The sequence below is a fragment of the Neophocaena asiaeorientalis genome, unplaced genomic scaffold (assembly GCF_003031525.2).
Source record: "Neophocaena asiaeorientalis asiaeorientalis breed wild unplaced genomic scaffold, Neophocaena_asiaeorientalis_V1.1 scaffold45, whole genome shotgun sequence".
Taxonomy (NCBI): Eukaryota; Metazoa; Chordata; class Mammalia; order Artiodactyla; family Phocoenidae; genus Neophocaena; species Neophocaena asiaeorientalis.
The window spans coordinates 3,218,674-3,234,576 of record NW_020174642.1 but is presented as its reverse complement, the minus strand read 5'-3'; the positions used below and the strand labels follow the sequence as shown (position 1 = coordinate 3,234,576).

At 46.3% G+C, this 15,903-nt stretch overlaps 1 protein-coding gene across 3 annotated transcripts in view; it reads left to right on the top strand.

Annotated features, from left to right (window-relative positions):
- Positions 1-15,698, top strand: part of RCAN1 (regulator of calcineurin 1) — a 96,440-nt gene extending 80,742 nt beyond the window's left edge. The window contains exons 1-4 of one of the 3 annotated variants that reach the window (XM_024758301.1): positions 6,791-6,920; positions 9,783-9,956; positions 11,577-11,736; positions 13,924-15,685. In XM_024758301.1, the coding sequence (XP_024614069.1) occupies positions 6,831-6,920; positions 9,783-9,956; positions 11,577-11,736; positions 13,924-14,096 (597 nt within the window). In that variant the 5' untranslated portion in view covers positions 6,791-6,830 and the 3' untranslated portion in view covers positions 14,097-15,685. Of the gene's footprint in view, positions 1-6,790; positions 7,070-9,782; positions 9,957-11,576; positions 11,737-13,923 lie in introns of those variants that run through there. The other 2 variants (XM_024758302.1, XM_024758300.1) reach the window with 2 other exon arrangements.
- The last annotated feature ends 205 nt before the right edge of the window (positions 15,699-15,903 follow it).

The following is a 15,903-nucleotide window of genomic DNA, read 5'->3' as shown; positions in this document are numbered from 1 at the left end:
ACGCAGGCCTCTCACTGTTGTGGCCTCTCCCGTTGCGGAGCACAGGCTCCGGACGCGCAGGCTCAGCAGCCATGGCTCACGGGCCCAGCCGCTACGCGGCATGTGGGATCTTCCCGGACCGGGGCACGAACCCGTGTCCCCTGCATCGTCAGGCGGACTCTCAACCACTGTGCCACCAGGGAAGCCCAATAAGCCACTTAAAAAAAAAAATTAAGTAATAGGAAGTTCCGCATTATCTCAGAAATAGAAATTATTTGTATACTATCTTGTACTATTCTGTGTAAAGTATCAAATGATATCTCAGGCTTTTCCATTTTTTTTCCCAAAGTATCAAAAATGACCCAGGCTGAAGCTTAGTATTAATATCACTTCTTTTGTGTTATCCTACAGATTCAGAAGATTAATGGTTATTAAACATAAAGGTGATTTTCATTAAAGATGGTTTTCTCAGCTCAGATTTAGAATTCATAGGCATCACCTTCTGTAGTGGGAGACAAGGGCACTCTCTTGTCTAAGGAGTTCTGGTTAAAACCTTCCAAGTCCCACAAAAAAGGTTATCAGCTTTGTTTTACATTTTCTTTCATACAAGGCCCCTCCCTGTGGCCGAGCAGATCTTACCAGTAATAAAGCAATTCTATGAGCAGTAAATTCCCGAGCCCACATCTGGCTCTGCCCCGCTCCCCAGCCCATTCCCTGATTACCCTTCAGAGAGAACAAAAATGGAAACGCTTTTAGAAATCAGAAAGAAGAATATTTTCCTGTTCTCTTTCTTACACGTGATCGTCACAAAAAAGCAGAAAATTGGGAATTTAATCCCCCCACTGCTGAGACAATAGGCCTTCAAACATTTTTGATCATGAACCTCATGGATGAAAGATTTTTGGTACATCTGCCAATAAAAGCATTTTATTTGTAACTTCTATACAAATTCTACTCCCTACTGTGCACCTTATAAAACACACCCTAAAAAATAGGCATTTAAAAAAGACAAGTGAACATATATTAAATTGAACACGTTCTGCCCAAATGACAAAGCGCTGTCGAGACCCCAGCCATAGACCCCTAAGGAGAGTCACAAGGCCTCTGGGAGTGTCCAAGGGGTGAGGCCTCAGAGTCTGGAGCTGGTGGTGCAGTCCCGTGCCTGGACATCCTGCGAGCCACCATGCAGCAAGGACAGAGGAAGTACACCCTCGAATGTGACCAGCACCCGCTGAGCAAACTTGCACCTTTACCACCCCCTGCAATGAAAAGGAGGTCTTTGTTCAAACCAAAGGCACTGGAAACCCTCCAGTTAGGAACACGGATGGCCTTGGCCCTTTGATGGCTGGTGGCTGCTGGCTCTCTGCCCGTCTCAGATGGACCCTCCCTGGTGTAGTCCCTGAATTGCACAAGCATTTATCCGCATCTCCAGGGAGTGGCAGTGGTGCCCTCAAGCAGCTCTCACTGTAGGAGGGAGATTGCCAGGCAAGAATATAACTAGGATGCCAGGCAGACTGCACTGGGAGCTGGGGGGTGGGGGGGAGAGGTCACAGGGGTTAAAGGAGGGAGAGAACATAAAGTCCGGAGGGGTGCCTCCTGGAGACCGGATGTTTGGTGATGGGCTTTGAAGGATGAATAGAAGTTTGGCAGGCAGAGAAGAGACTAGGGAGGAGCTGGCTGACGGAACTGAGGAAAGCAGGCAGAGCTGAGGGCTGCCTAGAGGAGTCATGGGCTCCGTAGTCAGAGAAGGTCTCATGCCTTAGGGGTGCCTTGCCCCCAGCCTGTCCCTTCCCTCTTTTCTGAACCCAGACACTGGAGTGGTTCTGTTGCATAGAAGTTAGTTCATGCCTCTCCTCTGCTCAAAACCCTCTGATACCAGCATGCAAGCCAGAGACCTTCCAATGGCTCAAGGTCTCGCGTGGCCCTGCTCCCAACCACTTTCTCCACGTCCTTCCTCTACAGCCATTCTGAGCCTCCTGCTGGGCCTGGACATGCCAGGGGCCTTTGTGCCTTCTGATCCTTGGCCTGAGATGCTGTTCCGAGCATCTCACGGTTCACTCCGCCACTTCCTTCAGGTCTTGATGTACCCACCTGTCATCTTCTCAGGGACACCTTCCCTGGCTAGTCTTCCTTCCTTCCTTCCTTCCTTTTTCTTTTTTTCTTTCTCTCTCTGTCTTTCTTTCTCTCTTTCTCCTTTTCCCAGCTTTTCCTATCCCTCATCTCTGCCTTATTCCCAGCACTTACCACTATCTAAACACACTCCATGTGTGTTTAGCTCCACGAGGGCAGAGGGTTTTGTCTGTCTTCATCTCTGAACCCCCAACACCTGGAACTGTGCTTGGGTGAAAGAACAAATGGGTAGATAGATGCATGGATCGACACATGGATGAATACCAAGTGAAAATCTTCCCCTTTAACCTACAGAGCAATGGGAAGTCACTGAAATCTTTACAGTAGGAGAGGAACGCGATCAAGCTCAGCTTCGGGAAGTTTTATGTTGTGGGAATTACACACTATTTTGGAGCAGTAAGAAATTGGCCACTTAGAAAGGTACTGTGGCTGCCTGAAATGGTGTGCAGGAGTGCCAGGTGGAGGATGCTACAGAGAAGCTAGAGACCCCTCCATTCACCAGTGGGGCACGTAGGAGAGGAAGCCATCCAGGATGCCAGAGGGACTGAGAGAATGGAGATGGGGAAGTACCAAAGGGCACTGCTGCGAGGCAAGCATAGTTCCATGGAATCTGCAGTCAGAGGATCGGGGTGAGTCCTGACTCCTCAACACAGTGAGGCCCTCTGAACCTCAGTATCCTTACCGACGAAATGGGAACTAGAAACACAACTAACATGCATCAACCACTGATTGTGTTTCAAGCACTACACTGGGCACTCTGCCTATGTCAGATTGTTCAATCTCCACCGCAGCTGGGAAGTTGATATTAACCTGGTTTCCAAGTGAGAACAAGAAGTGTCCCCTCGGGCTTCCCTGGTGGCGCAGTGGTTTAGAGTCCACCTGCCGATGCAGGGGACATGGGTTCGTGCCCCGGTCCGGGAGGATCCCACGTGCCGTGGAGCGGCTGGGCCCGTGAGCCATGGCCGCTGAGCCTGCGCGTCCCGAGCCTGTACTCTGCAACGGGAGAGCCCACAACAGTGAGAGGCCCGCGTACCGCAAAAAAAACAAACAAACAAACAAAAAAAAGAAGTGTCCCCTCAGTTAATAACACCTTTTAGACTGGGAAGTGATAAAGATGACTCAGAGGCCCCTGTGGACAGTAACTTAGGTCGGGGGAACAATGCTCCCCATTATAAAGGGAAGGGTTACGAATATTAAATAACAGTGAAGCTATCCCATTATCTCAGAAGCTAAAAGCTCCATTAAAACACAAGTTTAATTGGCATTCAAGATAAACTCTCTGATACCTTTGATCTCAATCGGGTGTGCCATTTTCCCTCCCAGGAGATCTGCAGATTTCTTCTTCGCTCAGCTTTGATTTGCACAGCAAAGTCAGAACTCGGTTTCTCTCTGTGGTCGTTCTGTAGAAGGCTTCACTGGTGGCACATTCTTGGCGTAGCTGTAAACTCCTTGGGGTTTATAATGGGCGTGCTGAGGTCATCCTCACTATGCTTTAAGAGTGCTGTGATGGGAATGATGGATTTCGACATAAACCTCAATTGTTCCTCACTGAAAATAGAAACTTCTTAATGAAAATATGCTCTCACTGCTTGGAGCCACAGGAAGCAAATGCAGGTTGAAGAGATTCATTTAAGATTTTTAATGGTGCGAATGGAAGAAATGCAAAACATCTAAAGCTTTCAGCGGACTCAAGCATTTCATTTCTTCTCTAACTTCTGGTTTCTGTTTTACTTTTTTTTTTTTTTTTGCGGTACGCGGGCCTCTCATTGCTGTGGCCTCTCCCGTTGCGGAGCACAGGCTCCGGACGCGCAGGCTCAGCGGCCATGGCTCACGGGCCCAGCGGCTCCGCGGCATGTGGGATCTTCCTGGACCGGGGCACGAACCCGCGTCCCCCGCATCGGCAGGCGGACTCCCAACCACCGCGCCACCAGGGAAGCCCCTGTTTTACTATTTTAAGTGCAATTTTTAGTATGCTTTTCAAGAGTTCTAATGAGACGTTGCTGTGGGCCCTGCTTTCTTCAAATCACTTACATCCAACTTGCAAACAAGAATCAAAAAAGTACTTGCCTTTCAAACCACAAGGGATAGACAAATACCATAGGACGTTTAGAAGTGCAAGTTCACATCTAATAGACATGCAGTCGAAGAGTGGACATTCCTAGCAAGAACTGTCAGGTGAGCCGATAAAAGGAAGGCCCTCTGGGTTCAGGGACAGGTGTCTGTCCCCTTGGCCAGCCGGGGCTTTGCAGCACCACGAAGGGTCCATGCTCCGTACCTCTCACTCTGTGGGAAGCCTGTGTTATTGGACCCTAGGTGCCATCTCTCTCAGGTACACTTTGTGACCCGGTGGTTTTTGCCAGCTTCCAATCCAGCCTCCCTACAGTCGGCCACAACTTTGAGCCCCTATCTCTGATCTAGAAATGGAAGTACTCAAGTTCCCTAAATATGATTCAGATAGAGCTTACCATCAATTCAAAGGCATGTACAGAATTACATGTTTTGGGAGGCTTTCTGGACAGCCTAATGAAAGATCTATCATTTATTTCTAGGAGCAAAGACAGTTGAACCATCTTCAAATACCTCACTATTCCTTTTTTTTTTAGTACCATCTGTATTAATGAAACCACAATTGTAAATCTGGGTGAGTTCAGTGCTGTTGTCTCAGATGAACAGAAATGTTCCAGATTTGCGCACATGACTGAGTTGGAGCTTCATGTCATGCGTTTTAATAGGACGAGGAGGAGATGGTGAAATTAACCTCCTCTTCCTCCTCTGATCTCCTTTTAACCCTTATTCGCCAAGGTGGACTCCAGGAGAAAGAGAAAAGGAGGGACAGCCGCTCCGGAGGAGTGGAATGCACTTCTGTGCCTTCTACCTCCCGTGCCTTTCCCCTTGGCCTCCCATACCCCCACTGCCACCCCCAGGCCACCACCAAAGCCTGCATGTGCCTCCAGGGTACGCTGCAAGCTGTGCACCGAAATGCAGCCAATCCCAGGGCACAGTTCCTGGAACCAAGCGCCACCCAATGGACCGTTTCCTCTTGGCGTTTGATGCATGCCATGCTATCTCACAGCGTTCGAAACTCTTCTAGAACACATGCACTTAGATGTCTTGGGTTGGCAGTTACGGGTAATTTGGCAAAGCAAACACCATAACTGGTCTCTTGCACAACCCTACAGCTGGCAGCAGGGCACCATCCGTGGAGATTAAGCGGTGCTCACTCATGCAAGAAGACTTCGCATTTCCTTTTATGGAGGGATAAATGCTCTGGTTTGTTCTTTCCCACTGCATATATTCTTTTTATTATTGGCTGACTTTAATGATTCTTTGTAGCTAATTTTTAAATGTGAATGGCAGGATTCCACTTAACTTTTGGAAGCTTAAGAGGTGTCCACCTCTAGACTAGAGAATGTTTTTATAAATAATGAGACAGCATTTAGGTGATAATGAGTAGGAAGGACCTAGGACTCACACTGCCATAGGGACCTAAACTAGCAAAGTACTTGGAAGTTCAAAGACTTGCAGCCTTTTAATGGGATTAACAAATACATACGACTATATATAAGAGAGAGAACCAACAAGGACCTACTGTTTAGCACAGGGAACTACACTCAGTATCTTGTAATAGCCAATAAGGGGAAAAAATCTGAAAAAGAATAGATATAGATATGTAGAACTGAATCACTTTGCTGTACACCTGAAACTAACACAACATTGTAAATCAACTATACTTCAATTTAAAAAGTAATAAAGTAAAAAGTTGCAGAAGAAGAGTTGCAGCCTTTTCAAAGAACGGGCATCCTGACACCCAGTGTGCTCCTCCAAGACCAGACATCTTACCTGAAAAAAGGCCAACTGAACTAACTTTTCAATTGTAGTGTACATTCTTCCTATTTCTTCTTCCTTTCCTAATTAAAGTAAAAACAAAAACCTTCAGTCTATGAGTCTCTAAGCAGACAACCTCTGAATGTTTCTTTTCTCAACTTCATAGGCTAGATCCTCTAAAATATTTTTGTATCTTTTCCCGAATTTAGCAGCTGTTAGAAAATGATCAACGTGCTGCATATTCCTGGTTCTCAAATTACAATAATAAAGTTTTCCAATGAAAATCCTAGGATCTCTTCTCACATTCTCATTGTGGAATACAAGTGGGAATTAGGACATTCCTCCAATAAAGTTTAATCAGAAAAAAAAAAAAAGGCCATATTTCAAAATGAAGTCCACTTTTTCTTTAAAAGCAGAGTTCATTGACCAAGACTGATTTCAAAATGTTTTCTCTAATACCCCAGCATCTGAAACTTTGATTTAAGTGTTCAGGAAATTACAGGGATCAAACAACTTGCCAAGACTTCGGTTTCCAGGTTTCTCCAAGCCTTGAGAGTTCCCTGGAGGCTAATTACTGTTTACTGCTGTAGACCTTCCTCCTGTTCCTCTGTCACATTTTCCATCTTAAGAAGGGTCGTCCCATTCAGCCGAGGAGCCTGGTGACTGAGTGGCTGAATGGAATTACTACCAGTGGAAACTATGCTGCAAGAGGGGTAGATAAAGCAGCTGCACAGCAAACCTCGGCAGTTTTTTCCATCCTCCCCAAGCAAAGTTAATTAGCATAGGGAAAATGACTAAGGTGTTGACGTCACCTCTTTCCAGTAGAAACTTACACTCTGTCTCTGCCTGCCTGCAAGCAAGTAGGACTTGACTCAGGAATTTGGTGTCCAAACAGGATGCTCTGGAAGCGGTGCTTTTTTTTCCCGGTGGGGGCTGGACCTCGGTGCTTTATAAGTGAGGGCTCGAGAAAGAACCTACAGCCTCTGGTAAAGGAACCTTACTTGGGGCTTGACCGCGGGAATTGTAGCTTTCTCTGTAAGAAAGCAAGATGCACTTTAGAAACTTTAACTACAGTTTTAGCTCCCTGATTGCCTGTGTGGCAAACAGTGAGATCTTCAGCGAAAGTGAAACCAGGGTAAGGCTTCTGATATAATGTGATTTTTGAGAGTTTTCAAACTATTATGTTAATTGGGACTATTAGCTGAAATACTTGGTGGGGTATGAGGCTGTCTTGTGGGTTTGGGGGTTTTGAAATACATCCAGAATGCTTTGAGCCTTAAAAATCAAAAGGTGCTGGCCTGAGGAATTAACTGTGAAGGAATTTTTAAAGCTCTCAATATTTAAAAGCATCTGTGTCCCTTGACCAGTTAGTAAGGGAGGGTTTGGCGTGGTGATTTTTCATTCTGTGTGGGTTGTATCAATAAGTAAACTTTTGGAGGGAGGACTTTTCTGACAGTGAACAGAATGTTTCACTTTGACATTTAGAGTTCAGGATACATTGATTTTTCTCTCAGGAAATCAGTACTGGAAAGATATTTGAATGTCTGCAGGAATTACAAGGGCCTGTCTTCAAGTCTCCAGATTTCTCTAGCTGGAGAAAATGCAGCCATAGCAAATAAATAATAAAACTGGATACATAACTTAAGTGTGGGATGAGTATACCTCCTGGGAAGCAGCTCTCGTTGATGGTTATTAATATAATTAGTAATTTTAATTACTATGCTTTTCTTCTTCATTTGATTAAAATGTAAGATTTTCATCAGTAGCTACGAAGCTATCTAATTGATCTCTAACAATATTATATGTGAATGAATTCTGTATGTTCTGTTTGGGGGGCGGTGATCACGTTATACCTTTATACCCAAAGCCCTACTGAGACATCAGAAGGTTTCTTTTTTTTTTTCTGATCAAATTTAACTCCATAACTGTGTACAATGCTTGCGAGCCGGAACTGTAGTTTTTGAACTAGATATTACAGCATGTTCTGCGTGTAAAAGTACTACAAAGTCTATGTATTTAATGTTAGCCTTATATGAGTAAAATCACTGATTTACTTAATTAAGTAGAGATGCCATCCAATAACTATAATTACTAGGTATTGGTTATTGGAACAAATAAGATTATTTTATAAGAGAATACTAATAACATAATAGCAATATGAAATTAACAAGATAGTGTGGGTTCTCTTGGGTTCTGGTCCTAAGCCCTGACTTGTATTCTAAAAATATTCAGCCAAGTTATCTCTCTTAAATTATGAATGATAACTTTAAAGCTAAGCCGTTGGTCACAGTGCCTATGGATGAGGCCGTGTGAAATTCCAGATCTGCGCAGACACCCTTACGCCCCAGACTTGCCCCGTTCTCGGGAGGGGTGGAGAACAAGCCACGTGCAGCCAGATGAAATCGCAGCTGAAACGTCTGCTGTGCATTCTTTCTCATTCTTTGCCTCTGCAACACCCCTCGTGGGAAAGTCACAGACATTTCCATCAACTAAAGAGAAGCCGGCGAATTCGAAGAGAGGACGGTTGTGAGCTGTTCCCACTCCCCCTGAGCCACCTGCCTGGTGGAGACACCAGCCAGCAGGGAATGCAGGACCTGCCCACAGCCCTGCCCTGTGGACCAGGCACTGACCGACAGGAGGGTCCCTCCCCTCCCCCGCTTTCTAGCCATGAATATCCTCGAAGATGTTCTCCCTTCTTGTTGGGAATCCTCTCTCCCCTCTGCAGAAGCACCGTGCTCTGCATAGGTCTCCACGGTACTTGTGGGCTCCAGGGCCTCCCCTTCTCACCAGTCACCTGGGTGGAGGGCATGCTGCCCCATCTGGGCTCTCACCGTCTGCCATCCCACCCCCATCTGCCTCTCACCATCCTCACAGTTTAGTCTGAAAAAAGATTCAGAAAGTTCGGTGACTAATAGTCCCTGCATAATCTTCCTGGAAGTTTCAAGACTGTCACCTCCCTCTCTGGTCAGAAAGGTTTCAGTGGCCTCCCAGGTCCCCCCAAGGGCACCCGCACCCAGGACCCCGCCGGGGGTCGCTCCCTAGAGCTTTTCCCAGGAGCTGATGAACGCTCTCGTGAATCTAGGCTTTTCGTCCTTGAACTTGGGCATTTCAGTTCTAAGAGCTCATGCTGTTTCATACTGTTCACTAGCTCTTTCAACACTAGAGCTAGATCTGTACATATATTAAAGCCAGCGTGCAGAAATGGGTTCATTGGCAGAATGTTAATTTTTGAAACCACTACTATTTTAGAGAGTTAAAACGTAACAGATTGAATGGGAAAATAATAATGGGAATTTTTTAAAAAACTGCTTCCTTTACATTAAGAAATGCAAGCCTTTTCATTAACTTCATTGGTTACCAATTCAATAATAATGTTTGTTTTTTTTTTGAAATTAGCTCCAGTGCTTTTAAGTCCAAAAGCAATATCTGATGGACAAAGCAATGCCCTGAGCTGAGTGGTGGGATTGGAGCTCACTAGACTGGGGGAGGTCACAGGACAATAGGGTCTGGCAGGCCAGAAGGGTGACAAATGACCAAATGAAAATGTTCCTTCTACTTTTAAAAAGAATGTTTCTGTGACTGTAAGAAGTGTTGAAGTATTGGTAATTGTTCAGCTGATTAAATGAATTTAGTAAATCGTACATTCTTGCTTTTGTATAAAATCACGTATATTAAAAGGGCAGAATCTCCCCAGAGGAGAAAGGTGGGTTCTCTGTCTTCTCTAAGAAAAAAGTTGGAAGTTCTTGACATGATTAATAATTTGGTTCCTCCATAAGAAATGTAATGAAGTCATCCAGTCAAAGGTCATATGCAGGTAAATTTAAACTCCTTTTATTTTTATTTTTCAGGCCAAATTTGAATCCCTCTTTAGGACATATGACAAAGATATCACCTTTCAGTATTTTAAGAGCTTCAAACGAGTCAGAATAAACTTCAGCAACCCATTATCTGCAGCGGATGCCAGACTCCAGCTACATAAGACGGAATTTCTTGGAAAGGAAATGAAATTATATTTTGCTCAGGTGAATCGAGTTCATTGATACCCATCCTTCTCCCTCCTCCCTCCCACCCTTAAAAGTAGCTTAGACATCCATTACGTATAGGTTGATTTAAAACTCCAAGAAATCATCTTGAGAAGGGCAAAAGTCATACTCGAAATTTTTCATGTCACCTATTTTAAGAAGACATCGGGGTGTATTTGAAAGTGCCCTCAGAGATGACCTTACGGGTTGAGTGATGAGGGGAGAAAGAGAGCCTTTCCTGACTCAGGAAGGTGGAGGACCGCAGGGTCGTGGGCGTGGCTACCCTTGACCCCACCCCGGGCCAGAGCGGTTCGGCTCTGCGCTGGGTCCCCGCAGCCCGCTCACTCCTGGAGAGCTGGTATCTGCAAGCCGGTCCTGCGCATCAGCACGGGGCTGCCAGACCCGGCCTGCAAGGAAAACAATGGGTTCACCAGGCAGGTAGCAAATGCTAAGAAATACTTCTGGTAAACGGGGATCCTGGCCCCAGGGCATTCCCGGGAGCTGTGCGGCGGGTTTGCTGTTTCTCCTGCCTCACCCTTCCTGCCTCCCCCAGCAACTGCCTTCTAGGTAGCTCACAAAGTTCCATTTGGTGATGTTACCGGAGTCTAACATCTTGGCAGGGGGAGGGGCAGGGGCTCTTCGGACGCTGCTCCCTGGTGAAAGAGACCCCCATTGGGGCCCTGAGTTCCCCTTGCCAGTACGGGAGCAGATCCTGTAGAGGGGCTTCCTGACCTTGCGCGAAGGTGAACTTGCCCTTCCAGGGTAAATGAGAGCCGGGATGCCCTGCCCCCTGGTGGTAAGTGCGAGGCGCAGGCTTCAACCTTGGATCCTTAGCAAATTCCCTTCTACGTTTGCTGGGGTTCCATATAAGTAATTACTTGGTCTCTCCACGACTTTTTCTGGTTTATTAAAGTAAATGCATGTTCATTGTGATTTTTCTGGCGGGGGGGGAGGATACTAAAGAAAATCCAAACTGGTAGCATTTTGATGTAAGATCTTTCCAAACAGCCCTCTAACCACTGGTATAATTTTTAAGCCCAAACTAGGATTTTGGTCATTGTTCCTTATCATTATTGTTTTAAATATGTATCCTGGAAGGTAGATGTATTTTTCCTTCCTCACTTTTGGCATCTGATTCAGAGCCCCAGAGGGAAGGAAGCCTGAGAGCGTGGTGGGCGGGAGTCCTGGGTCATCTTAGAGATGTCGCTTAGCCTTTGGAGCTTCTGTGATATGATGTGATGCCACCGTAATATGAGGATCTGGAAGCAGTTGATGCTGAGATCCCTCTTGACCTCAGGGACAGTGCTTTACTTTTCCCATGTTTACTAAAATTATCTCTGTATATTTTCAATCAGTCTAATTCAAGCGTAATTACTTGCAGTCCCAGTGCCTGTGAGTCCCTGTCCTGCGAGGGGCCTCTAATCATGTTTGCACCATAATCCAAGTTCCCTTCCCCGCCCTTAGAAACCGTATTGCGATTCATCCTTGGGCTGCACCTGTTCAGCTGTCTGGACATGGGTTTGTCCTTCACACCTGTCTTCCGTAGGCTGCCATTAAGTGCGATTGCTGCTTCAGTTCTTCCCCCGAGGAACACCCACCTGCATTTATCTCTCTCCTCAGACTTTACACATAGGAAGTTCACACCTGGCTCCACCAAACCCAGACAAGCAGTTTCTGATCTCTCCTCCTGCCTCGCCGCCGGTCGGTTGGAAACAAGTGGAAGACGCTACTCCCGTCATAAATTATGACCTTTTATATGCTATCTCCAAGCTGGGGCCAGGTAAGCAGTGCCCTCGGGTGGAGAGGGGGCAAGGAGACGTGGAGAGATTGTGGTCAAGGCAGAGACACGCCTGCAGCAGGAGTGGCCACGACCCCGTTGCTCTTTCCACTTCTCACGTGATCAGTGCCAGTGTGTGTTGTGAATTGTCTCTATTTGCTTTCTTCTGAATCGAAGTAACCCATGCCCTGGGGTGGGAGCGTGCACGCCTGCCTCTTACTTCATCCATTAGGAAAGCATGCAAGCTGGTCCAGGGGACCAAGTACCATGACCCCTCTGGGCCTCATCACGTGAATCCATCCCCTCACCCACTGAGCACAGCTGGTGTGAGGGACTCAAGACCCGGCCTCACGTCCTGTTGCTCCAAGTGGGGATGAGTGATTGGATTTTGGAAAGGGAAAACGGGCTTTCCCCACTTTTAGACATTTCATTTTTAGTCAAGGTAATTTCATCTATTGATCTGCTTCTCCCCTGACCTTTTGAATGTGTGAGGGAACAGAGACCCATAGATCGTAGTGGAGAAAGAGCCCCAGTCACGAAGCCCAATAGGGAGGGGTGCTCCCCTAGTGAGCTTGCCAGGGAAGAAGAGGTTCCGGTCCTCAGAAGGAACGAAGGTGTGAGCATTTAGGAAGAAAGGTACTCTGGCCTCAGGCTTCTCATCCAGAAAATGGGTATTACCGGGTGGAGTAGTACACGAGATCATCGTGTGAAAAGCACCTCATACAGTGCCTAGCTTACGAGCAGCGCTCACAACATGTGTTCTGGAAACGGTACAATGTTGGAGGTTCCTGTCCTACCTGATAGGGTTTGGGTGAGCTGGCAGGTGCAAGCGGGGTTCTTGGGGGTAAAGAGGTTTGAGCCCCCCTTCTGCCTTATTCGTGGAGCAAGTGCAATAAATGCTGAGGCCATCAGCTTTCTCCTTGACCAGCAATCTGGTGTTCCTCTGAGGGGAAGGTTTTATTTTCTTGGACCATTAGCGGTTTCACATGGAAAAGATGACATCTCTGTAAACATCGCTCTGACGGAAATCCCCCCTGTGGTAGAAAGCAAGAATCACATTACTTACTGCTCATCGTGGCATGAAGGTCAAGACGGAAGTGGCCAGCGCTCCTCCTGGCAGCTCCAGGTCAAGGTGTATTAGGAGTTAGCAGAGGGCTGAAACCTCCCGGGATGTTAGAGAAGGGAGGAAGGGGACGTCCACCTGGGGAGAGGCGTCAAACTGCTCCAGAGGCAGGGAGTGATGCTAGCGAGCATTCTTCGCCCTCTAGAACCTACCACTTCTTTACAGACGGCTTGTTTGAGAAACCCTTCTGGAAAGTAGCCATAAGATCAATTTGCCCTTCGCTTACTTAGGGCTCGTGAGCTTGAATAGTCTTTCAAAAGTTGAAAGATTGCAAAGATTTTGCAAATATGATCCTGTCCCCATGCCTTCTGGATTGCGACTCCCCAGCAGGTAGGTAGGGATTTGTAAAGGGGATCGTGACCCACAGTTTGAGTGATCTCTCTGGCCCTCCACCTTAGTTGCCCCCAACGCCGAGAATTTCCCCCTTTCAGCCGCAGTTACAATAGCATTCCAGTCTCACGCGTGGGGTAGGGAAGAGGCAACACCTTTTTTATGAGTAAAAGCGTCTTGACTGAACCTGATAAAGTGCAGGCTGACGGAGAACAGCAGGACACTCCTGGTTCAAGGGGTTGATAGTTGTGTGAAAAAGGATATGGTGTGGTCAAAAATGTCTTCAGAGCACCTGTTTCAACCAGCACACCTGTGCAGGGCCCCCCCGTGCTTCCTGTCCCTATCGTGGGCTCAAGAGGTCCTTTCCTAACGCCGTTATTCACGCACCGTCTTTTCCTGAACGGGTGCTCCTTGCGCCACACCGGGGAAGTCCTCTGGGTAGCTTAGAGGGCCTGGTGAACATGCTAAGTGTAATTAAGAAATACACTCCTTCCATACCTTCCATCTGCCTGGACTCAGAGTGTTTGATTGAAAGCTGAGTCATTTACGGTGGCGAGATATAGAATGAGCCACCAAAGAGGCACCAGTCCAGAGTGTGGCTGCCTGTGGCCCTCAGTCCCCATTGGATGCCCACAGAAGCCTGGCCGAGCTGACCTCTACGTGCGTATCCGTTTGCTCTTTTGCTTTGACCCTCGGGTCCTTGCCTGAGTTACCCTGCAATTGTTTTCTTTCCCTAGGGGAAAAGTATGAATTGCATGCAGCGACCGACACCACTCCCAGTGTGGTGGTCCACGTGTGTGAGAGTGACCAGGAGAACGAGGAAGAAGACGAGGTGGAAAGAATGAAGAGACCCAAACCCAAAATTATCCAGACCAGGAGGCCGGAGTACTCGCCCGTCCACTTAAGCTGAACTGGCACCCGGACGAAGTGTTCTGAATCATACTCACGAGAAGGAATCTTTTACTGTGGAAGCGGCCCAGTCACAACTTTGGAGATGGCAGCCTGTGATTGCTGTGGCAGAAATTCCATGTTGCTCAGAAGAGAATCGAGGCTTTGTCTTCTGGTTCTAACGCTGCGTATCAGTCAATGTCCATGGCTCCTGGGAATGTCCTGAGCCAATCACTGAGTTTGGGGTGATCGCACAAGGACTTCTGGGAACGTCTCGAGAAAACCAATAACGATAGTGTTTTGTACTCGTTGTTTTCTGGTAGGTTCTGTTTTTGCCAGGGGTAGATTGATCAGTGGGTCCAGGGAGAGCCTTCTGTTTCTAACCAGCCTACAAGGTAGACTCTCTCTCCCAGTAGGAAAAGGCACCACGTGAAGCCATAAGGTGTCTGGTGCAGAAAGGCTGTGAAGACAGCAATGCAATGTGGAAATTGTAGTGTCTCATTTTTCCCCCTCACGTTCTAATGTTTGTGCATGTGTATTACTGATTTTCAGAACTAACCTTTGGTCGTATATAGAGTTATGCCATTGTTGTTTTACATCTTTGGGGAAGATAGGAAAGCATTTGCAAAATCTGTCACCTTTCCAGATTCAATGACTGTCTTTGCAACAGCACACATAGGGGGATTCTACCGGTAATACACCCGCTCAGCATCCTATTTGATGCCACCTAGAGCTTGTGCTTTTGCAAAAGAAGTCGATCTGAAATTCCTACGTAGCGTTTCGCTTATAAAACTCAGAAAATTGCAGTTTCACTGCCAACTTTTAGTGGGTGAGAAATTTTAGTGTAGATGTTTTAGGTCAGACAATAAATGGGTTTCATTTATTTCTTTTACGTGATGGTTTATATATATGAACCATAGCCAAAACCCTTTTTTGGGGGGAACTTTCAGTTGAGATCATTGATTTTTTTTTTAACCCCACTGAAACGTCAAGATAAACTTGTAAATAAAGCTGATAGCATATATTCATACCTGTTGTGCCCTTGGGTGAGAAATACGGCCGTGGAAGACTAGTGTAAGATGTATTAACCTCCCTGTGAATCGTATGTTATAGAAAATGCCTTTCAGCTATTTGACAGGACCTGAATTCAAAGCATGTGAAGTGGACAGTAGATGCGTGGTGGTATGAGAAGGATGCAGTGCCTTTCCCCATTCATTCCTGACGGAATTGTCACACTAGGTTAAATGTTTGTAATTTTTTTCTAGTTGTCATGTGTGTGTCTGGTCAATAGGTATTCTATTTTGGCCTTACAATACCATAACAAGGTTTGTCCTTTTGAAATACCTAATGCCAAGTAACAATGCATGCTTTGGAAATGTGGAAGATGGTTTTCTTTAAGAAGCAAAGGTAGATGGCTGTTCATATCAAGACATTGACTGAATGTTCTCAAAACCCTGTTTACAGTACTTGGTGGGGGGTCGGGGCAGATGAGGGAGAGACCATTGCATAGCTGTTCAAGTGTCCCTAGTTAAGTGCTTTTAAACTGGAGAGGCTAACCTCAAGATATTTTTTTTAACTGCATTCTATAATAAATCAACACAATATGCTCTTTACGGAAAAGTTACCTGTTTGTCATTTTATTTCTAATTGTCAACCTGCGCACCCTTTGAATTCTGCTGTCTCAGAAGGACGCATCCCTTCATCAGTTTGAGTTTGGAAACTCCCAGATCCTTGCTGTGATTCACAGAGGGTCAACCACACTAATGCTGCATCACCTAGGAAAGGGGAAAATGGAGAAAACTGAAATCAGAAGTCTGAGTCTTTCCTTT